Genomic DNA, 24789 nt, shown 5'->3' on the forward strand with positions numbered 1-24789 from the left:
TGGAACTTGCAGAGCTTAGGCAAGTCTGGTCTGGGCCCTATTGCCAGCTCATTGAATAGCAGAGAGCCCATCTTTTCCTCACAAAGAGACCCAAAACCACCGACCCTTGTCTCTGTGACCATAGCTCACGTCTGCCTCAGGGAACCATATGGGGTGCCAGGTATCAAACCCCTGTCTACAGTTGTTAAGCCCCGGACTATGGGTTCCCAAGTGGCAAGACAGACAGAGACACAAACATGATAATGCAAAAGCAGAAGGAGTTTTATTCCAGTATACTGGGGTCAACTATCTCACCCACAGTGTGGTCTCTTGATAGCGACCCCAACTTCAGGCAGCAAGCGGTTTATATCAGGTTTGATCACCTAAGCAGTACGTGCCTTATTGTTTAAGAAAGAAATCTTAGTTACCAAACAAAGGTGTTTTGGCAAGTGTCTAGGGGAACATTGGTCAGGCAATAGTTAAACGATAGTTTCCACTAGTTTATGGTACAAATGCTACTTATTCTTTTAGGGTTAACAAAAGGCAATTTCTGGGTCATTATGAGAATTGATTGAGCCCACTTGCTGAGCCCAGGAACTTTCCCAGGTGGGTTCAGGTTGGCTAGTTACACATTGTTTTATTGCTGGGAAACTGAGAGTGTTTCAGTTCCAGGAATTGAACCTGAGGCCTAGCTGATTTTTCTGATTTCTGCCACCTGACATGGTGTCAGTTTTGCCCTTACACAGGGCACAAGACAAATACCCTGCCCACTGTATGCGGTGACCCTTTAACTAGCCCTGTTGGCCCCTCTCCATGCCCTGCCTCAGGCAGCGGGCAGAATGGGCTGCTTCTGATGGGTGAAGGGGCTCCCCAGTGGCTTGGAGAGCATGCTATTTTCAGAGGGTTGCCCTCAGTGAAGCAGGAAGTGAAGCAAAATCTCCTTTTCTGCTTTATGGAGACCCTTTTCCCACCTTGATTAAAGCTTCTCAGTGGCTTCTGTGGCAGTAGGGGTCTGTTGATGGCCCTGTCTCCGGACTGCCACGTTGAGGCTTGCTAAGGGACCACTTAACAAACTCTTCCCAGGAAATGGCAAGAATTAAACAGACTCTACTAAACCACCTGTCCAAATGAGCTGGGTTTTTTTGGGGAATGTGGAGTGCTTAGAAACTGTGGTGCATCGGGGCTACTCCTGGCTCTGAGCTGTGGTGGCACTTTGAGGGATCTGAGCTAGTGTCAGGGACCCAACTGGTGACAACAACATTGCCAGGCAAGCACCTTACCTCCTGTTCTCTCTCTCTCTCTCTCTCTCTCTCTCTCTCTCTCTCTCTCTCTCTCTCTCTCTCTCTCTCTCTCATTTTTACTTTATGGTATAAAAACAAGACTGTAGGAAGTGTTTAAGGGGCTCTTGCTGGAGTTAGAAGGAACATCTGGATCGTTTTAAATACACAGATGGACACATGTTTACACTTGGATTTCATTATTTTGCAGACAAGTGCTTCCTAGAAAGTCCCAGGACTAGTGCTTATATCAGCCCATGAGCTAATGCCGCATCTGCTCTGGCGGCCGCATCTGCTCTGGTAGAGAAATCTGCACAGATCACAACCAGAGCGCCAGCAGCTCAGCAGCTCTGCAAGTGACTTTGGAGGGAGACCGGTGGATTTGCAAACCCCGTTCAGGCCTTGTGAGCCAAGAGAAATGACCCCTCACCATGCCCCTTCCTACTGGGTAGAACCACTGCCCCTATCCCAGCGAACTAAAGGTGGAGCGAGCTGGTCTCTAAACTACTTGCCATAATTCCCTGAGCAAAGCTTTGTGGGCTCACTTTATTATCATTACTCTGTAAACCAACTTATGATTCTCATAATTGTCTGTTTACAGTCCTGGAGACACTTTAACTCGAAAATGGTGCAATTCACTGTGTATCGCCATTAAACACAAGTAGCTAGTTGATAGCTCTTTGCTTTCTTACATAAATATCAAAAGTGTTGCTTTCCGGTTGTAGGGTTCACTCTTGGTGTCCAACTTGCTCTTTGTAGATTCGAGTCTTCTCAATAGAATCGCATATAGTTGTGCCTTTGAATGTTGTCCTTATAAGAAAATCACTTAAGTTCACAGTATTGTAAAGTCTTTGAGTTTGCGTGTAAAATGGATTTGACTACCCATAAAGGTTGCAGAAGATATCATGCAGTCATATAAAATTTTCTTTAAAATGTAGTGTGGTGTTTCATGTGGGAAGAGTCTAACCTCTACTCTTTAGTCATAAAGTGGAGTAGACAATCTATTTAGCTCTCCTTGTAGCATGCTCCCAGGCCTCCAGATAATTCTCTTAAATTCCGTAGACAACACAGAAGTGCTATGCAGAATTCGGGCTTACTAAAATTCTGATTGGAACTGACTCAGCATTGTTGTCTGAAGAAACCAATCGTGTTTATTTCCTTTGCTCGTGATTAAATTTGTAGATCGTATTCTATAATGCATCAGTACTTTCGGTACTTCTGCAAAATGTAACAAGAACAATCTCTTCAGAAAAAAATCAATCTTAAAAGATTGCTAAAAATTCTAGTGGAAGAATTTTGAGTATATCTACAATAAATCCTATTGGATTTTATATCAATGGGATTATTTTTAATGAGTTGAGTTATTCTCAATTATTTTCCAATTATTTCTAATTGTCTCCGAATTATTTGAATTATTTTTGAATGATTATTTTACCTTAATCACTTAAACAGGAGATCAGTGCTGTTAATTATTTGACTATCCGGCGTTCAAACTTCGAGACAAACAAGATCACCCGGATCAACATACCCGGATGGAAAACAGACGGCAAATGGCAGCGAGATATGTGTAATGTATGATGCGAATAGCTCTCCTTCACTCTGGCACAAACGCTTTGTGTTTAATGTGAATGCATTAATGAGTATTCATGGAAACCCTCCCCTCAGGACTCAGACTGTCCATGTTCCAAGGCCTCAGTTGAATGATTTAATTCCCATTTGTCTTCACTTATTATGAATTGCACAGATTATAATAAAAGCACATTTATTGTAATTGTTCTTTGGTAAATTCTCACCTTTGACAAAAGATTGAATGGTATGATCAATTTCTTATTTAATTTGAGGAGAAAAAAATTTTTTTCCAAGTTCACTCCATGAAATTAATGTTCCTCTATTATACTCAAGATTAATAGACTGCTAACATAAGTGAGCAATGAATTATTTATAAAGTCATATAGAGTAAGAGAACTGAAGTATTTGAATCCATTGCATGGTTCGTCTTACTAGCTCTGTGGTCGTGTACAAGTTGATTCACCTACTTTGCCTCAGTTCCTTCGGTTCTAAATAAGCTAATACAGGTTCCATCCAGGGTTCAAACAGTGCCCTGCAGACACTGGGTTCTCATGATGAGATGAGGATGATGATGTTTCATTATGAAACAGCATGATCCTGTTTCATTTTAAGAGAAAGTGGTCAGACCCTTTGGATTTCTTTGATTCTTGTTTTCTCAAACACTTAATCTTTGGACCAGGCATTGCTCCAAGTAGAAGATGTGAACTGCATAAATTTAGACTGGATCAACGGTTCGCTGGAGTATCTCCACGCTGTCAACAACCTCCGAGTGGTCGGTGCTGAAGTGGCCTATTTTATTGATGTCCTCGTGGTAAGAAAGGCCCATTTTTTTTGTTTGTTTTTGTTTTATTAGTGAAACACCATGAGGTACAGTTGTAGACTTACAAGTTGTTGTGCTTGGGTTTCAGTTATACAATGATCGAGTACCCATCCCACCACCAGTGCCCATTCTCCACCCCCACCAATCCCAGTATCCCTCCCACCCCCCCATCCCCCATCCCACTCTGCCTCTGTGACAGGGAACTCCCTTTTGTTCTATCTCTCCTTTTGGGTACTGTGGTCTGCAGAAGAGACATTGGGTGGCAATCATGTTCGGTCTATAGACTACTTTCAGCATGCATCTCCCATCCTGGGCAGATCTTTCCAGCACCCTTTATTTGGTGCTCCTTCTCTATCTGAGTTGCCTTTACCCATAGAGTGTACAGCTGGCCTCTAAGCCATGGAGTGAACAACCTGGTATTTATCACAGCTGTTCTTGAGTGTTAGTCTCTTATTTTGTTATTTTATGTTACCCAGATGAATGCAATCTTTCTATGTCTGTCCCTCTCTAAGAAAGGCCGACTTTTAAAGGAACTGTGGCCCATTTGGTTTTGTATCACCAAACCGAGAAGCAGGGGCAGCTGTTTGTTCTATCCATTAGTTCACCGAAGTACTGAACTTGTGCAATCAGTCTTAGGGCAGTGGCAGTGAAGACAAGCGAGTGCCTGTAGTTACACAAACGGCCACGAGGTGGCAGTGTCCCTACAGCGCCTCTCCAAGCGTCCCCTTCCTCCTAAGGTTGCTGCCTGGGTCAGCGCGAGTCACCACCACTTGGGCGATGAAAATCTTCCCATCTCCCTGATGCTATTTATTGAGGGTGTGAAACCCCGTTTCCCACAGAAAGAGGGTTCCCTGGCGGTGACGGAGTGAGGCCCCAAGGCCCATCCCTGCATCTACACACAGATTTTTCTAAAAGGATAAAAACAGCCGAGGCAGTTTGGGAGGGACCCCCTCTGCACCCTCAGGGGTCTTCACATGCCAGCACCCGCTCCCCTGCATAGCGAGAAGTTCCAGGAAGCCGAGACTAAAGGTTTTGACTACAGTTTTTTAGTAAGGGGTTTCATGTATCATTCCCTGGTTCTGTCGGGCTAGCCCTGCTCCAGGCGCAGAAGGGGAAGTTCCCAGGACCCAGAGGGTTTTTTCCTGCTTTGGAAAAGTGTGACATGGGGGGGATGCGAGAAGACCCCCCCCCCACCTAGGCGCAGGGCTGGAGGATGGCAGCAGCAAGATGAGAGGCAGGGGAAGGTCGGTAGGGCCCCAAATACATTCCTCTCCCAGACCTCCTGTTCCCGCCTCTCCCGGCCCTTCTGCTCTGTGGGAGGACAATGCTGCACCCAGCAAGAATGCAACCCTAGGATGAGATCAGCCTCAGTTTCCTTTGGGGAAGACCGGACCTCGGCAGTGGTGAAATGTTTCCCTGCTTGCAGGACCTGAGCTGAGGCCAGGAAATAGATCCTAGGAGGCTTTGCAAGAAATGGGGAGCAGATCTTGGCGGAGCAAAAGAAAGCGTTTGCTGCATTCCGTGTTCGGTTCGTTCAGAGAGCGGCCTTGGAGGCCACAGGTGAAGTGCAGGGGAGGGTCCAGGCGAGGGGAGCACCCAGGAATAATCCAGAAGCCCGCTTCCGCATCCGGATTGACCCTCCACAAGTGGTACCCGGAGACGGAGGAGGGAAGGAGGCTGACAGGGAGGACAGCTGAGAGCCTGTGATGGAGAGGAAGAAAGAGTGATGGTGATTGGAGGAAAGGGTGTGGGGACCAGGAGCTTGCGGTGGCTGCCAGTCAGCGGGAACAGGGACGAGCTAGGTTTGTGGGGCAGCACATCCGAGGGTCACTGCTGGTGTGGAACATTCCATCAAACGAAACAGAAGGTTTCACCAAATCTGAGCTGTGCCCAGTGAAGGCCTGTGCTTCAGCGTAGGACGTTTCTATGATGCCATGTGTGATATCATATATGATACTCCAGATAGGATAGTCACATGATATGACTCACATGATATGATTCACATGATATGATAGTATGAGGAAGGCTTGCTGGCTCCTTTGTCATGGTGTGTGTGTGTGTGTGTGTGTGTGTGTGTGGTTCTTGTGGCACGTCATTATTTGTGTGACTAGTTTTCCAGGTTTCCCTTTGAAACCAGAAGTTCCTCCCAGACCTTTGCCTTCGCAGAGACCAGTGGGGGGAGCCTGCTGGCAGGGAGGGTGGGACAGAGCTGGACCCCAGAAGGACAGGTCTTATCCGGAAGCCACAGACACAGTCCCTTGAGCTACCGTGTCACTGCACCCCTTTCCAGGGGGAGCAGAGCACCCACAGAAACCCTCCAGGTCTCTGGATACTCTGCCCAGTGGGCCAAATGCAGGCTGCCAGGGGCCTTGAAGGTCTTGATGCCTGTCCTGTCCTGTGCCTGAGGGGAGACCCCCAGTTCTGTTTGTATTTAGCATATTTGGACCATTCACTGCATTTGCTCAGCTAATAATAGTAACTATTCATTCTGCTTTCTTAAAAAAAAAATCCCTCAGAAAAAATTTGGATATTCCCCTTCTCAAGTGCACCTCATCGGACACAGCCTGGGAGCTCACGTGGCGGGGGAAGCAGGGTCACGGACGCCAGGCCTGGGGAGGATCACAGGTAAGCCCGCCAGCCTGCCCTGGGGCTGGGTTGCTCAGGGATGTTTAACAGGATGCAAGTGCCCAGCCTGGGAATGCACAGCCCTTAGATACACACTCTGGGCTGCGGTGAATTCAGGGAAAGTTCATCCCTCTCTGAACTTTCTTATTTCAAAAGCCAGATACCATTTCCCTCCCCATATTTTCCTGCCAAGCGAACCGTCCTGTAGAGGAAATATGAAAACAATAGCAACCAAAGGCTCTCTGATGGTCCCAAGAGAGTCTGGGATTTGGATTTTGCCATGTGTCTTCCTCCTGAGTGATCAGGTGTGGTACAATCATGTTCCCCAGGAGCAAAGGAACTGAGGCCTGAACAAATTGGGAGTCCTGGGATGTGAGTCAGCTCGAGAGGGTCCACTTGGCATGTGTGAGACCCTGGGTTTGTTTCTCAGCAAGACTGATGTTATTTGCAGAACCTGAATTTATAGACTCTGCTTATATAGCTGGACTTTCCCCTGAGTGTGTTTGACCCATGTAAATCATAGCAAAAATGAAGAAGAACTCAGGCTGGAGAGATAGCTCAGTGGGCACACAAGAGGTTTGGGTTCAGTGCGCTAGCACCCTATGATTCCCATGTCACTGTAGGGTGTGACCCCGAGCAGAGAGCTGGGAGTAGCCATCATGCACTCACAGTTTATAATAAAGCCAGTTAGATTCATGCTGATACGGAAAGTGTCGATTTTCCTTCTATTGTTTGTGTACAGGTGCTGCTTCTGAGATTATCTGCAGTCTATGAACTGTGTGTGTGTTTGGAAGTCCCTTAACACATCCCAGAATAGCCCGTTTAAGTTTCCTCACATTGTTCACTGTTGCAGCATCGTCTAGAAAGAGCCTTGTTTGGGTGGAGGGGTCAGAGGGGTATTTGCAGAACCTGCATTTATAGACTCTGCTTATATAGCTGGACTTTCCCCTGAGTGTGTTTGACCCATGTAAATCATAGCAAAAATGAAGAAGACCTCAGGCTGGAGAGATATCTCAGTGGGCACACAAGAGGTTTGGGTTCAGTGCGCTAGCATCCCATGATTCCCATGGCACTGTAGGGTGTGACCCCAAGCAGAGAGCTGGGAGTAGCCATCAGGCTCTCTGAGACAGCAGTGACCAGCCTCCAACCCCAGCTGTCACTGTCACTATCACTGTCCTCCTGCTGTCCATCAATTTGCTCAAGCGGGCCCAGTAACATTGTGAGACTTGTTGTCACTGTGTTTGGCATATCGAATACATCATGGGCAGCTTGTCAGGCTTTGCTGTGTGGGTGAGATACTCTCGATAGCTACCCAGGCTCTCCGAGGGGGTGCGGAGGAATCGAACTTGGGTCGGCCCGGTTGGCCACATGTAAGGCAAGCACTCTACTGCTGTGCTACTGCTCTGGCCCCCAGCCCCAGTTAGCCCTCCCAAAGCACCACCTGGGGCCAAGGGGCCCTAGTATGGACACATCTTGGCTCATGGACTCTCTGTTCTTTCCCAGGGTTGGACCCAGCGGGACCGTATTTCCACAACACCCCGAATGAAGTCAGGCTGGACCCCTCGGATGCCACCTTGGTCGACGTCATTCACACCAACGCGGCCCGCTTTCTCTTTGAGTTTGGTGCGTCTTGAACAGAAGCGGCCACTGCCCAGGAGCTCAGAGGCCACTTTGAGGAGCCCTGACCCCTCGTGACTCTCTTTCAGGGGCTGGAACTATTAATGCTTGTGGTCACCTGGACTTCTACCCAAACGGAGGGAAGCACATGCCAGGATGTGAAGACTTCATTACTCCTTTCTTTAAACTCGATTTCAAGGCTTATAAGGAAGGTAAATTCTAAGGTGTAAAGTCTGGGAGCTGGAGAGATAATACAGGGCTGAAGGCACTTGCATTGCATCCAGCCAAGCCTGGTCCCAATGCCCAGTACGGCTCTTCATCCCTCCAGCACTGGGTATGGTCCACACACTCATACACACGTGCGGGCATGCACGCACGCGCGCACACACACACACACACACACACACACACATACAGAGTGACAGAGTGAAGCTTGATTTCACATTCCCTATGCTCCCTCTATTGTGTTTAGAGTTTAATATAAAAATATATTCTAAAAAAATATAGACATATATATATATTCTAGTGCAAGAAGGAAAGAGTTCATTCAAACAAGAGTTCACACTTTGCATGTCAGAGTCCCGGGTTTGGTCCCCTGACAGCATAATTTCCAGAACATCACTGGCCATGACTTTCCCACAAATTGAAATGTATTCCCACCCCGAACCCAGTGTGTGTTGCAAGATCTGCAAGATCAGGGCCTGTGTATTAGTGGCCTTTGTGTCCTCAGTGCCCAAGAGAATGAGAACGAATGTCAGTAAATCTAAATACAAAGCGTGTGTTTATTCACTCAGCACACATGGATTCAGTGCTTCCTCCATGCCAGGCATTATTCCAGGAACAACTGAGATAGAAAAAATAACAAAGACCCCCAAAAATTTCTACTTTTTTTCACAGAAAAACAATAGAATGAGTGCTCAGGAAACCAAATAGATTATGGAATTTATGACAGATGGGTATGAAATGGGAGTGTAAATTTTTTGATAAGGTGGCCAGGGAAACTGAAAAGGTGACCTAAAGGAGTTAGCATGAGGATGTGGGGGAAAGGTGGTCCAGGCTGGGGATACGAGGAGGATAGCAAGTGCAAAGGGCCTGGGACAGAAGCCTACAGAGGAACTTCATAGCAGTGAGGAGCCTGGCTGGAGGGAAGGAGAAGACAGAACTGTAGGGTGTGGGGTTAGGGATGAAAATGAACCATAATGAGTAATACTGGGACTTTATGGGAGAGAGCAAAAACATCATCTTTTACTCAAGGGAGATGGGAGCCATAAGAAAATTTTAAAGAAATGTGAGTCATGGCTTACTTACTTTTTACCGGACTCACTTTGGATCAGAAATTAAATTAATCACGAATTGAACACAAAGTTTGAATCAGGGGCTGGAGCAATAGTACAGCAGGTAAGGTGCTTGCCTGGTGTTCAACCTGGGTTCTATCCCCAGTTCCCATCTAGTCCCCAATGCTCCCAATAAGTGATCCCAGAGCACAGAGCCAGGAGTAAACCTCAACCACAACTGGGTGTAGGCCCCAAATCAAACAACAATAAAAATGATTTAGAACCAATTTTCAGTTAATCAGTCCATTGCTATTAGAAGTTGCCTTTTCTAGTAGTTTCCAGTAATTGGTCTGTAAGACTCTTAGTTACAGGCACTAAAAACATTATTATTTGGGAATTCCATTTCTCCCTATTTCTCTATATTCCTATCATACAAATAATGAAAACCATCACATATAGAATACATAATGGAATAATCCATCATCATGTCACAACAAATACCTGGGTGATCCTCACCCAAATCCATGTGGTCAAAATATCCCAATGGTGTAATTGTTTGGTTATAAAAATTAATATGTAACTTAATTTGTAATTAAGATGTAATTAATAGGCTCAATCAGAGAAAAGATCCACTCACCATTGCATTGAGATGGCTTGAATTTCTTCTTTACTGTTGATACAATTAAAAATAGTTTTAATATCTGCTCTGAAAGAGTGGATGTAATTAGAACTGTTTGAAGTGACCACCTTGTGAATCCGTAGATATCCAAAATGAGACGTTAAGAGAATTTGGTTTAGAAAAGATAAACAAAATTCATTTAAACTTGATTATGTAAAACTTCTTTCTCTTATTACTTTCCAAATCATTATTTAAAATGCTTTCCACTAAGATAAAATATAGATCACAAGAATCCTTTGCATACTATATTAAATGTAATAGTGAGCATTTGAAAGTCTGTAAAAAATGGTAAAACATATTCAGCATAAGCCATAAGTTTTAGGCATTATAAGATTTCAAATAACTCCATCAGATTAAAAGCACACTTGTCATTTAAGTCTAGATGATTTTAAGACTTCAAGACATTCTGCTTTTCATTATATTTATAATTAAGAAAATATTCACTTTTTAAAATCCATACATACTTCCCTGTATTGAATGAACCAAGTCTAAATCATAGCTGTGCGTACAAATCTCTATGAAATAATCTAACGTATGAGGAAGTTTTGACTTTGGCTTTTTAAGAAGATGAAGCCAGTTCTTGATCTCTGTTGACTTTATCACATTTCTGAAATGATGCTGTCTTGGTTACCAGGTTATCTATTGCAAAGCAAACTGTGCTGACTTGGAGAAACAGTCGTTTGTTTATTTGTATGTTTGGGGAACTTGGGGCCAGACCGGGAGTATTCAGGATTTACCTCTGGCTCTGTGTGAAGCAATCACTCCTGTGGTCAAGGAATTAATACAATTACTCAGGAGACTCTATGAAGTTCCAGGGATTAAACTATGCAGGTGTCTTCACCTCTATACTATCATATGGCCAGGAACAATGGTTTCTTGCCTGTACTTCTGAGGCTCAAGATTCAAGCAGAGTTTTGTAGATTGTGCTATGCAGTGGGAGGTGGGAGTAACTAGTGTGATTTCATCCAACCTGGAGCTGGACTGGACTAAACTGATGAGGAAGTCCAAATTGGCTTCCATATCTGGGGACTGGTTCCCCTTCAAGGTCCCTCCCAAGTGACCCACATTTCTTAACACAGAGACTGAGTTCCAAGAGACCAAGAGTTGGAGATGAAGATTCAGTCCAAGACACAGGAATCTGTACAATGTCTGATCCTCCACAATCTCTAGTCAAAGTACATCCCATGACTAGCCTATAACCCAGCAAGGAGGGTGTGTGACAAAAAAAATGACCATCATTTTAATGGAGGAAGAGTAACCTCATATTCTAAAGAGAGGAGGCGTTCATTGGAGGTTATTATTAGAAAACAGAGTTCTCCCATGTCCACTAAAACCGAAGTCTAGCATCTCAAAGATGAATTAAGCTGCATGCCTCACTGGCAGACTAGCCTCTGCAAGCCAGTCAAAGTGTTATCGTGTGCTACAATACTGTGATGACTTCAGAAAGCAAAGTGTATTTAGATCTGTTTTATTTATTGTTTCAATAATCCTAACTATTGGTGGTTATCACGACTTGCCTGACAATAACAAAGCTAATTTACCTTTGGCATTCTTTATGGTAGTGCCAGCCTCTCACTCAAGGAAGTTCAGCTCAAGTTACATATCACTACTGCTGACTGCTTTGTGATTGAATAGGGCCTTCTGCCCTTACAGAAACAGGGAGACTGGGAATTAATTGGTGGATGGTGGAGCTGTTACCTTTAGGGATCCCTAAAGCTCTCCTCAGATGACTGGGGAGTTTGGGGGATATTAGTGTCAGAGCACCAAATCCTCTATCTTTACTTATCCTGCTTGAATGTTCCCTTAGAGTCATAAAAAAAAAATCATTCTTCGGAACAGAGAATATGACAGGTAGCATTGGTAAATATTTCACAAACTTCAAATCTACACCCAGAGACCGGTCATTGTTGAAGTTCCTCTTTCTAAGAAACGTTCCTCTCTCAGCTATCAGTTCATCGGTCCATTGCTATCAGTTCACTGTAAATTGTTTTCACAGAAATGGCTTCGTTCTTCGACTGCAACCATGCCCGAAGCCATCGCTTTTATACCGAAAGTGTTCTCAACCCTGATGCATTCATTGCTTACCCTTGTCGATCCTACGAGTCTTTTAAAGCAGTAAGTAAAGCATTTTGCAATGGAATTTAATTAGGGAGTGTGTGTGTGTGTGTGTGTGTGTGTGTGTGTGTGTGTGTGTTTGTCTGTCTGTGATCAGCCAAGTAAAACTTAGGACTTTGAATATGTGGGGAGAGAAAAGCATCTGCCATTTTGGGAAATGATAGATTTTTTTTTTCTATGCTGAGTACAGACTTACTGATGGACTTAAGTAACAAAACCTGCAATTTGTATTCTGGTTGCTTCAGCTATTTTGAAGATTATATCCAATTTTGCTTTCCTGGCTATTTGTTATGCAGTAATTAGATGCTGCTGTGTAAGAGGCATAAGTCCAGGGCAAGATTTTTTTCTCTGTTTATATTTTAAATGTCATCCTCAAAGAAGCCCCGAGAAGGCTGAACCAATCAATAGTTCCCGCCAAACATATTACTGTTTACTTGGAACATGAAAATTATTTTATTAAAATTTAATTATTTATACACAACAGAACTAAGGCATAGATAGCTCACAGGAGTTCCACTCAGATCAAACTGTTAAATCTGATTTTGCTTGAGTCATAAAGCATGCCAGGCTAGATCTGAGCTGAACGTATTTTTCATTTGGTTATCACTATGAAAAGGAAAAAGAAAATCTATTTTGCAGTGGGACGTGGAAAGATTTTCCTTCTGGTACTTTAGAGACCTAATTACATTTTATCAGAGTAGGAAGATGGGGTTTTCCAGCTGAACTTTAATAAGCAGAAGCATTCTGAGATTGGGGCTGGTCCGGGAGCATCTCCCTGCGAGGAGGGTGGCTGGCCTCAGCCTCTGTCTCCGCTCCTGAACCAGTTGTCCTGGATCTCTGTGGAAGCTACTGGACCAGACGCCAGCCTCTCCCTTTTGACCCCTCCTCTCATCTCTCCTACTTCCTCTTTCTTCCAGCTCCCAGATGTTTTGAGAGCTTAAAGGGATCGTAGCATTTACTCTGTGGTTACTGGTGGAAGCAGGACCCCAGAGTCAAGACCTAATTTGAGATGATGGTGTTCAGTCTCTGAGATGAAGAACCCCAAGTCTCCTGGGCCATGTGGATGCTAAAAATAGCATCAAACTAGATACCATTGAGTCATTTTTGATGTATTTTATTGTAGTTTTGACCCAAGTCGTCATAAATAATGATGTGAAAAGAATGAGATAGCATAAAATATAATAATACAAAAATACACAATAGCACGGCGGGTAGGGCGTTTGCCTTGCACACAGCCAACATGGCCGACCCGAGTTCGATTCCTCTGCCTCTCTCAGAGAGCCCGGCAAGCTACCGAGAGTGTCTCACCCACACGGCAAAGCCTGGCAAGCTACCCAAGACGTATTCTATATGCCAAACACAGTAACAAGTCTCACAATGTTACTGAGCCCGCTCGAGCAAATTGATGAACAATGGGAGGACAGTGACAGTGAAGATTTAAAAATAATGAAGAAGCTAGAAAGCTAGTACAGGGGTTAAGGCTTGGCTTGCATGATCTTGACTCAGGTTTAATTCCTGGTACTACATATGGTCCTCCAAGCATCACTGGGTAGGTCCCCTGAGCACAGACCAAGAATATTCCCCGAGGACTTCCAGCTGAAGCTCCCCCACAAAATAAAAAATAAAAAATTTAAAGGGTGTTAGTGCCACGATGTTGGGTTCAGTTCTTGTTCATCTCTTACTAGATATGCAACACTGGAAAAACTACTCTTTACCTCAGTCTCCTCCTCTATAAAACAAAGAGACAGTAGCTTTATAATCATGCAAGTCTTCAGAGGGGTTCATTGAGTTAACTGCATGGAATGTGCTTAGAACAGTGGCTGGCACAATCTAAGTTCTCAATAAATACAAGCCCTGATTGATTATGTCAGAATCTTTCATCATGAAAAAAAAATGGCTTTTTAAGTGGGGTGGTTTTTCAGAGTCCTAATATAGTAGTCTGTGTTTTATGGATATAAAAAAATGTTCAAGGCTTTAAAATAGAATATACAAAAGCACTGCTACCCAGATTTTTTTCTTTGTAGAGTTGTGGGCATAGTTTAGCTTCAATTTTAAAGCACACATAAAATGGAAATAGTTTACTTCCCTTCAGCCTTTTCTAAGACAGAGCTTTAGGAGAATTTGATCATATCCCATAAATAGTATTGTCCTGTAAGTATTATTCTTTACTTGCTTTCTTTGTTAAATTTGAGTTTGAGATATTTGCTAATGTATATGCCATAGGAGACCAATAAGGAAGCTTGTATGAAATCAAAACACCTTGAATAGTAGGAGGTAATCTTACTATCTAACTTCCCTGTACTATAATGCTACAATAATCAAAACAGCTTGGTACTGGAACAAAGATAGACTCTCTAACTAGTGGGTTAGATTAGTACACAAAGAAAAAGCCCCGGGTCTATAGTCAGCTAATTTTCAACGAAGGAGCTGGCACATAAAGTGGAATAAATATAATCTCTTTAACACATGGTGTTGGGAAAACTGGATAACCACATATAGAAAGATGAAGCTGGATCCATCTCTCACTTATTATACAATTGTCAATTCAGAGTGGATCAAAGACCTTGAGATCAGAACAAAATCTATAAAAGATACTTAGGAGATGTAGGCAGGATGCACCAAGATTTGAACATCAAGGGTATTTTAAATATGATACCACTGACAAAACAACAGAAACAAAAATAAGTAAATGGGACTATATCAAATCAAAGAGTTTCTGCGTGGCAAAAAAAAAAAATACAGACTAAAATGAAAAAACAGACAGCTGAATGTGAGAACCTATTAACACTGAACACAACAGATAAAGGTTGATATTTAAGGTAAATAAATCACTCACGAAAATGAAAAGATCAGCAAAAATTCCTTAAACCCTATCCAAAAAAGAGGAAATGAAGAGGCACTTCTCTGAAGAAAACAGATTTCCAATAGGTACATGAAAAAGGTGTTCATCATTACTTAAAATGAGAGAAATTCAAATCAAGATAGCTCTGATGTATCTGATATATCAACTCACACCAGTGAGAGTAGTACACATGAAACAAACAAAACACAATTTGTGTTGGCAGGGATGTGGTGAAAAGGAACTCTCATTGACTATTGATGGCAATGTCATCTGGTTCAACCCCTGTGAAAAATAGTGTAAAGATTTCTCAAAAATGTAAGAATGGAGCTACTATGGATCCCAGTCATTCTACTTCTTGATATCTACCCACAAGACACAAAAGCATTCATTCAAAAGAACATATGCACACTATTATTCATTTCAGCATAATAGCTAGGGTATGGAATCAACCCACGTGTCTAGTGACAGATGAGTGGATAGTGACGGGTGGTATATACACATCAGAATGCTATGTCACTGCAGTGTAATGCTGTGTAAATAAAATGGCGGAATCATTCAATTCACTGCAACTTGGATGGAACTGGAGGACATCATATAAAGTGAAGTAGGTCAGAAAAATAAGGACAAGTACCGGATGGTCTCAGTTATCTGTGGTATGCAGAGTAACGTAACAAGAGAATGCAAGGTACTAAAGGGGGATGCCTAGATTACCCTTGATCCTATATTTCATAAATGAGGACAGTGAAGGAAAGAAATGGATGGGAAAAGTAAGAAGAAGAGGGAGACAGGTGGTAACAGGCTGGGGGCAGGGGCCTCAGGCACATAGGTGGTATAGAGGTGCGGTGTCTCTGGACCACAGAGCCAACGAAATGTGAAGTGTGAGAACCAAACTTGCAATAAGCAAACTTTAAAACATGCCTGATAAGGAGGCAGGCTGGGAGGGTGGGAGAGAACCTGGACAATGGTGGAGGGAAGCTGGCGCTGGCAATGGGATTAGTGTTAGAGCCTTGGTATGCCCGAAACTCCATTATGAACAATTTTGTAAATCACGATACCTTAGTAAAATAAAATGTCTGTTTGCATCCTCAGCAAGAACCTTGAGGTTCCCAGACTCTATCCTCACCTGACTTGATTGTACATAATATCATCCTTTTGCAAATTACTGTTAGTAGATTAAAGCAGTGTGTTCCTGGGGTCCAGGGAAAGCATCTTCCACAGCCGAGTGGCTGTTTGAGTGTCCTTGTTGGTAGATTGTTTATCCTTCACCTCCTCGTTCTAGTCAGCTGATTTTATTTCATTTCTAAATGGGGCATACTTGCTTTTATTTTTTTCTTTCCTTTATTCTTTTTGAAGGATGCAGGTTGCAAATCCGTGGTTCTCAGGTCTTATTCCTGGCCCTGCACTCAGGGATTACTCTTAGTGGGCTCCAGGGACAATATGGGTTGCTGGGGATCAAACCCAGTCAGCTGTGTGCAAAGCAAACGCCTTCCCTTCTGTATTATTTCTCCGACCCCTTGCTTTACTTTTTCTCTTGTTTTAGCTGATTTTGTTTTTGTTTTAAGAACAGCATAGCTTGTTAGGCCCCTTGGCTATTTTTTAAGGGCACATAGTTGATTTAGACTCCAAAGATTTATTATAGTTTAATAATATATCGTGAATTTATTGGTGGTCACATTTCTAATTACCTCTTATTTTTCTGTCACCAGGGAAATTGCTTCCATTGTCCCAAAGAAGGTTGCCCAACAATGGGTCATTTTGCTGATAGATTTCACCTCAAAAACGTGAAGCCTAATAGATTGTATTATTTTTTAAACACAGGGACGGTTCCCCCATTTGCCCGTAAGTATTGTAGCTCACTTTTATTGTCATGCTCGGAGGTAGTTATCTTTAAAAATTCAACAGTTTGTACTGAGTGGCCCCTACAGAACTGGGCGTCGGGCCAGCCCCTGCGATGGTGGTGGAGAACAGCACCATGAATTAAGGTCTGTGGGGAAGACAGCAAAAATAAATACATAAAAATCTCAGCTTCAGCCCCAACTCATGAACTTCTTGTTAGGAAACCTAAGGGATTTCCACAACCAGCCTGGGAACCCTTGAGGGAAAGTGGTTTCTCACTCCCCTCTTGAAAGATGAGGAGGAAAAGGGAACGAAGAGCAGTCCAGACAAAAGGAACTAGTCTGGGAGTGACCCAGAGAAGACCTTTCTAGCCCCAGGAGTGTGGCCACGTGAGGGGAATCGTAGGAGTGAGGCAGTATGGGTGAAATAATGGAATGGTTCACTCCATGAGGCCTTCTCTTGGGCTAATGGAGACTCACCAGAGAGTCTGAAGATGCTGCTGCTGTTTGAGAAGCATCACTGCAGTGTCCAAACATAGCAGAGAGGGGCAGGATGGAGGCAGGGCAGAGGGTACCACAGAAGAGCTGTTGCCTCAGGCTTGTGTACCATGAGTAAGGGAGGTACGCCCTGGCCTCCCTGTGGGAATCATTTCACAGGTATGTCCACCAAATCATCTCCTGACACGCTCTAGATTTATCCAATGTCAGGGCCAAATTGCATGCCCAGGAAGTTGGGAGAGAAGAAATCCCCAGCTGCTGCCACAGTGGGAGTGAAGAAAGAATGGTTAAAGCTAAGAAAGCCATGTTCAAAGGTCTTTGATGAATAGAGTTGGGGGCAGGGAATGGAGAGGTTGAAGATGATACTGACTGGGCTGATAACGGGCCCTTCCCTGACCTAAAGTCACAGATAGGGCCTGGTCTGGAGCCAGTGGCTCTGCTCTGACACAGTTACTTCCCCTGGACACTCCATCTTCCTCTGGTCACAGAAACGTCAGTCATACTAGAAACATTCAAGAATTTGAAATTGAGCAATAATACAGTGGGTCGGGGTTCGCCTTACAGGCAGCTACCTGGTTTGAACTTCCAACACCCCAGATGGTTCTGCCACAGAGCCAGGAGTTAGCCCTGAACATCATTGGGTGTGGCCCAAGCACTACAGCAAAAATGTTTTTCTTTGAAATGGGTCAGCAAACTCTCTGCAAAATCAAAATGTGAACATTTGCATTCATTTTTTAAAAAAATCTTTGCATTTAAAAAAAAAGTAATCCCTTTTCCCTCTACCTTTCTCGCTCTTAGTGTTATTTTTCAAGTGACCAGGGGCCAAACACACACACTTGCTTTTGTCCCCTGGACTTGTGCTTGCCCGGGTCACATTCTTCCATTGTGTGCCTGAACATGTTCTGACAGTCATGCTTCCCACGTGGTCAAACTCTTTAGCTGTGCTGCCCACACGGAGTTTCCAGGCCACAATTCTCGAATTTATATGTGGGCAGCATCTTGCATCCAAATTACGGCCTCACAATGGCCAGTCAAGCAGGGATTTATTCACTGAACCATCCTGGCTCTAGTTTGAAATGTGGATTTCTTCTAAATATATTAAAGTTATATGTGTGTGTGTGTGTGTGTGTGAGAGAGAGAGAGAGAGAAAGAGAGAGAGAGAAAGAGACATTTAATGTCAATGTCACACACACATATTTGGGAATGGGGAGGCTCTCCAAACAGTGCTCAGGAGACACAAGGGCGTCTCACAGCAGAGTTCAGCCAGCAAGGCCAGTGGTTCAATGTCCAGGTTCAAGCTCTCAGGCCCTGCTGGGGATTACTCAGTTCACCGTAACGGTGCGGGGGTTCTCCATGGTCACATCTGGTGTCAGGAGATCCTTCTTGCTGCATGCGAGGCCTGTGTCCTAACCCTTCTGCTATCTCTCAAGCCTCCCAAGTTTTGTATTTTCATTGATTGCCGTGCAGCCTTGCTTCCCCTGAAGTTCCCCCTGGAACCCTGAAGTTGCATCAGCATTCAAGTATCTGGGGAGTGAAGCCTTTGACTGGCTTTGCACCCTACATTCTCTGTCTGCTCTTTATTTTCAGGTTGGAGGCACAAGCTGTCTGTTAAACTTGGTGGAAATAACATCACTCAGGGGAGCGTATTTCTCCATGTTGGTGGAACAGCAGGGAAAACGGGAAGGCTTCTGATCGCCAGGTAGGCAAGAGCGAGAGCTGGCAGGTGACAGCTCTGGGGACTCGTCAGGAGGGCTCGTTATTCAGCCAACTCGACTTTTCCTCCTGTGCGCTCACATGTGGCTTCTCTCTCCACTCACTGCGTGGTTTCCAGATATAAAATAGGACTCGGGCTGTCTGTTTCTGTCAAAGATCCTTTGTTTCTTAGCATCAAGGCGAAGAAACAATGTCATGAAAAAATCCAGATCTAGATAATCAAGTGGGAAAATAATGTAGTGTGTATGTATGTGTGTGTGTGTGTGTGTGTGTGTGTGCGCGCGCGCAAGGGAAAAGATGACAAGGTAAATAGATTTTATCCAGTCCATTGAATTTTATGCATAATTGAGCATTTATTTTGTCCATATTCTATACATAAATTAGGTATAAAAGAAGGGTTCATATTTACTGGAAAATTTTTAATAAGCTCTCAAAGTAGTTCCCCAGATATAGGACATGAGTGAAAATAGTTAAAGGCACTTGTGTCTCCCCTGTAAACTTCCCCCTCTTTTCCTGACTTTTCCCATTCTTAGAACAGTCTTCGCTTTTTCATATAACATAATTCACTTTCATCAAACAATTCTGCACCTCACTTCAAGAATGAGTAGTAAGGGCACTCATGTTTGTCAATCTGATGTTGGTGGCCCCCATGGGTGGCTCATGTGAAGCAAGGAGGAGAAAGAGAGTCACTTTCTCCCAATCTTCCTCTGCCACCTGGGAACCAGGGTTACTGGGTTCTTGTCTTGCCTCACAGAAAAGAATTCAGGAGTAGACTCGCAGTGAAGTAAAACATTTTATTTGTAGGTTTTGAAGGGAAGGAGGAAGAGAAAGTGGGGTAGTGGAGAGTAATGTGCTCAAGAGAAAACCCAGGCTTCTCCAAGGGTGGAGAGAGCCCCTACACACATCCCAGCACTAGACGGGAAAGCATGAAAGTGCACATATCAAGAGGGGAGATGTGGGTGATACATGTGCTTGGCCACGTGGGTACAAGTAGCACATGGGCTTGGGCAGCATATGTGCACTCTTTCTTTGCTCAAGGTGGCTTTTATAGGGTTTTACCTTCTAACTAGGTAAAAGTCCATTGCTAAGGAGGTTGCCAAGGGGGATAAGGTTGCGAGTGGTGATGGTCTTCTTTGAAATTCCGTTCCTGGACTTTTGTCTCTGCTGGAGCTTCTCAGGATCTGTTGCTGGCACCAGGTGAGGGTCTTACAGGTTTTACTGCAAGGCTGTCTTTTGCATCTTCAAGGCTATCACTTCTCAAGAAATTTACTGCTGTTGCCTTGGGATCAGGGCTTCCTTGTCTGCGTGCATGACTACATCAAATCCAGGAAGAGGGTCCCTGTTTTTCTCTTATGGATTTCAGCATCTTCAAACTCGGGACTGAGGCCTGAGGAGTGGCCTTTGTGGCTATCTTGTCAATGGGGAAGCGTATTGGGTTAATTACTCTGGCAGGGTTTGGATGCTTTGACCTCAGTGCAGTCCAGGTTCAGTTGGGGCTTGTGAGTTCAAGTGCAGGTGATGTGCTGGTTCCAACCCAGACTCCTAGCCCTGACTCTTGCCCTGGACTTTATGTGTCTTCAGTTCAGTCAGGTGACACCCCCACAGCCCCCAGATCTGCTAAAATTGATGCTGATCTTTGCCCCAATTCTGATCCTGCCCACTTGCTGCTGTTTCACAGACCCTGTCTTAGCAGATCTCATTTCCACCTGTCCTTCGGGGGCCCCCTTAAGCTCTTCCTTTGAGAACAATTCCCCTGGATCTGTGTCCGTGGCTCTGATGTCCCTGAGGATATTGCCTCAGGCTGTGCTTTGTCATCTGGTGGCAGATGAGGAGACGTCTGCAGTTCTTACCCCTTTGAAGATTTTGAGAATGCTTAAACATCTTTGCACTTGGTTTGCTACGTCTAAAGAAGCGGTTTGCAAGGTGATTGCATTTTATTTACTCATTTATTGCAACGTCTTTTCACTGGAGCGATAGCACAGCGGGTAGGGCGTCTGCCTCGCACGCAGCCAACATGGCCGACCCGAGTTCGATTCCTCCGCCCCTCTCGGAGAGCCCGGCAAGCTACCGAGAGTATTCGATATGCCAGACACAGTAACAACAAAGTCTCCAATGGAGACGTTACTGGGCCTGCTCGAGCAAATCGATGATCAACGATCAACGGGAGGGCCTTTACTTTTACTTTCACTGGATCCTCTTGGAAGCATAGCGCTTCAGGCTCACAGAAGCTGTCTCATCTAGGAACGAAATGGATGGGTCTGGATGCCAGCGAATTCCTATTCTCAGTCAGGCTTTAAGTGCCAAGTTTCACCATGGATTTTATTTTAGGTTTTGGTCTTCTCATCCCCCTGCTATGAAGGGCAGCCCCGTGCCCTTATAGAAAAAAAATTCATGAAACAACATGGAACAAGAGGGCTGGCATGTAGCTCAGAGGAAGAGCACTTACCTGGTTTGTGCACTTGTGTGAGGGCCTGGATTGATCCCCAGCACAGAAAAAAAAAGAGAGAGATGGAGGGAATGAAGAGATAAAGAAAAGGACCTAATTGTCTTCTGTGAAGTCAATCCTACATGCCATAGAATAAGACCTATCTAGGAATAACAAGGTTTACTCCATTCAACAAGCATCTAAATGGCTGCTGCATGCCAGGAATTGTTCTAATTGCTGCCCCACAGACATAGGTCCTGCTATCTTGGAGCTGTCTTCCAGTTAGAGAAGACAGGCAACAAATTAACCTAAAGAGAAGGAAATCAAATAAAGATACCTTCCAGGTCAAATTTAGACTCGAATAAAATGTGCCTCATTCCCCCTACTAGATGGAGCGCATTTCTCTCCTGTTGGCATGCTCACGGAAATATTTCCTGGCCATGAGTTTGATTATCTAGTTCATTTTGTGCAAAGTCAGGAAAAGAGTAGGAGGAAATGTTGGTTGGAAAGAGGGTGTTAAATACTGAGGGCTGGCCAACAGACTGGCAGGTCAGCGTTGTGGGAACTGGGATCCTTGTTGAGAGGGTGATGGTTTCTGGTGTCTGTGACTGCTGGTTTCTGAGAGCACAGCATCCCTTTTCCTCACCCTCCTGGCTTTGGAATCAGGCTCTTTGGGGTTACTGATCACTGTGAATGGAAAAATGAACCCCAATGAGCCAACACAGGCAGATACAACTTTCTCTCCAGGGTGTACCCACGAGGCCTCATTCATAGCAGCTTTGTGAAGCAGGTTTATGAACCCTATTTGTCTGTTTACAGTGGAACACTGCAGCCGGGCACAACTTACACAAAATTCATCGATGTAGGCATCCACGTCGGGAATGTTACAAGTGTTCAGTTTGTTTGGAAGCCACATTTCTTTGGACTTACTCAGAATAAGTTGGGAGCAGAAAAGGTGATCAATAAGTCTGGAAAATACGGACACAAGTAAGTAGTCTTTTTTTTCCTTTGTAGGTTCAAATAGTTCTTTAATAACTGGTACTTAAAAGCCATATGTCATTTGAAATTTTTCTATAGAAAGCAAGTTTGGACACCTTAAAATTCTGTAGAATTATTATCTATTATTATTATTAATTATTTCATAAAATTATTCTGTAGAATTATGGAAAAATTATTTAATACATCAATACTATATTTGTAAAATGATTTATAAAATAATCATTAGTGTTAAATGAGAAATTTTTTTCTGCCTCCCTCACCTATAATTCTTTTTAATATCCTCTCATCCCTCCCCCCCCCCCATTTAAACTTTTCAGATCCGCATTCTGCAGTCAGGACATTTTGGGACCCAGAACCACCCAGATCCTGAAGCCATGCTAATCCATACGCCATCAAGATGGGTTCGTTTGATGGGAAATGCTTTCCTTCCAGTTGGCCTGAACTGAACTTGGCTCTTATAGGTGATAACTGGAAAACAAACAACACAGGTGCCCTTTGCTTCAGCGAATGCTATTCTCATTGATAAACTTTTCTGTGTGCCTTAATGACAGGCTGAGTCCCGTGAGAGAGACAGCGCTGCCATCTCTTGGACTCTGGATATGCATGACAAAGCAGAACTACTTATTCTGAATAAGGGGTTGTGGTGCCAGTGTAGACTGACCCACCCTGTGCAACAGAAATGCACGTGACAGAAGTTAGCCTCTGTTGGTTACATGTGCAGAGGGTGTTTAGAATGTTTCTTGGTGGAAAAACCATTGTTCTAAAATGGTTAAGGAATATTTTTTATGTTGTGCAGTTTTGCTTCGATAAATTAGGGTAACTGCTCATAGTATAGAATTGCTTGTAACCCTGTGGGTTGGTGTGTCTGTGAATTAATAACGAGTGAGCTTGTAGAGTCCTTTCAGTGTGTAAGTGTGTGAGAGGGAAGAAAGATTCGAGGGCTTATCCATTATGTGTGCATCAGTTAGTGATGGATCCTGAGGTTCACCAGCTTTTCTAGAAGCCCCTCCTCTAGGAGAATCACTCATTTCCCAAGGGCCTGTAGAACCTGTAGCAAATTTGTATTTAGCCCGAAGGCAGCATTTCATTTATAAGGCACTTGACTGACTGTTGTGTATGTTTACAATAACAGTATTAGATACTGAAATGCACTGACTGGGCTCCTTTATTTGGCTTCAGTTGTTTTCTAATTCACTTGTTCTTACCCAGTGAGAATGAAAGATGAATGTTTTATTTGCTTTTCCTATCTCTGGAGCTCCAAATTTAGCCCACAGCCCTGTGCTGTAAATATTGACAAAAAAGAAATAGCCACACTCTGCAGGGGGGCTTCTCTCCTCTTTCTGGGTGCCACACTGCAGCCTGCATCCTAAGAAGAAACCCGTAGCTAGCCTTTGAGTTGTGGCATAGAGTTGAGTGTAGGTGTGGTGGCTCTTTTGCACTGTCTGAGGAAGGGAGAGGATGGACTGGGAGGATTGGTGGAGGGTGGGAAGGGGAAGGGTCTAGCTGAGTCTCCTCCTCCCAAGAGAGCATGTCAACACTCAACTCAGCTTCACCCAGGAGAACTGTGGCCATGTGTAGCCTGGGGCAAGGCGGGCCTGAACTTTACTCATGATCCCAACGCCATGACCCCTAGTGCTCCCCAGACTCCTGCACTTGGCAGCCCACAGTGGGACAGTTCCCTGTTCCCATGGCTGCTATGAGACTGCCTCTCTCACTGCTGAGGAGGAGTTAGGGAACTGCATTCAGCTCAGAGTCCTGGCCTGCTCTCTTGTTCCAAGGGTCGAGGCTCGGGGTTTTTGAAGCTTCAAAAGACAAATTTCAGGGCCCCGGTACATCATCTTCCTTGAAGGCATGAGGCCATAATTAGAGCCCCCAAACTACCCCACGTGTCTAGTGAAATCCCTGTGCCACTGTCCAATGTTAGGGCACTTCTGCTTTCTGGAATTGCCCTGTGGCTTTCATACCTAGCTGAGGTTGATGCGCCATTTAATTCAGTAATAACTTCCCAACAACATCCTAAACTCCGTGTATTTTGTTTGTTGTTTGTTTCCTGTCAGGAAAAGCCTCAATTTGAACATACCCACTGTTCCTGGTGCTAATAGTTTTATCACCCTTTTGTATGGGGTAACCAAAAATATACTCTTTGCTTTAATTTGGTTTTGCCAGAGTATTTAACTAAATCCTTGACACAACACTATTTCTCCCATTTATAGTTCAGTACATCTCTCCAAACACAATTCTTTTACAATTCCCATTTTACAAAATTTAACAGCATTATTTTTAAATAAATTTAAGATTAAAAACGATCAATGAAAGACATTTGATATCTTTTTTGACTTTGTTTCCAAGTTTCTTTTTATTTCTAACAATTTCCTCTCTCCCTCTTCCAAAGCAATAGTTAAATAAATCTGATTACTTGTCCGGTAGAATCACTGTCCTACTGTTGTTAATTGATTTGCTTGAGCGGGCCCAGTAATGTCTCCATTGTGAGACTTGTTGTTACTGTGTTTGGCATATCAAAT

General features: G+C 43.9%; 1 protein-coding gene across 1 annotated transcript in view; it reads left to right on the forward strand.

Moving 5' to 3' along the window:
* The window catches only part of PNLIPRP3 (pancreatic lipase related protein 3), a 33432-nt gene extending 10784 nt beyond the window's left edge, over positions 1-22648 (forward strand). The window contains exons 3-12 of the mRNA XM_056120327.1: positions 2709-2828; positions 3505-3636; positions 6162-6270; positions 7774-7893; positions 7977-8099; positions 11837-11955; positions 16504-16636; positions 18718-18829; positions 22088-22255; positions 22585-22648. Coding sequence (XP_055976302.1) covers positions 2709-2828; positions 3505-3636; positions 6162-6270; positions 7774-7893; positions 7977-8099; positions 11837-11955; positions 16504-16636; positions 18718-18829; positions 22088-22255; positions 22585-22648 — 1200 coding nt within the window. The remainder of the gene's footprint in view (positions 1-2708; positions 2829-3504; positions 3637-6161; positions 6271-7773; positions 7894-7976; positions 8100-11836; positions 11956-16503; positions 16637-18717; positions 18830-22087; positions 22256-22584) is intronic.
* The last annotated feature ends 2141 nt before the right edge of the window (positions 22649-24789 follow it).

Source organism: Sorex fumeus, unplaced genomic scaffold, assembly GCF_029834395.1.
Source record: "Sorex fumeus unplaced genomic scaffold, SorFum_2.1 ptg000043l, whole genome shotgun sequence".
In the NCBI taxonomy this organism is placed as follows: Eukaryota; Metazoa; Chordata; class Mammalia; order Eulipotyphla; family Soricidae; genus Sorex; species Sorex fumeus.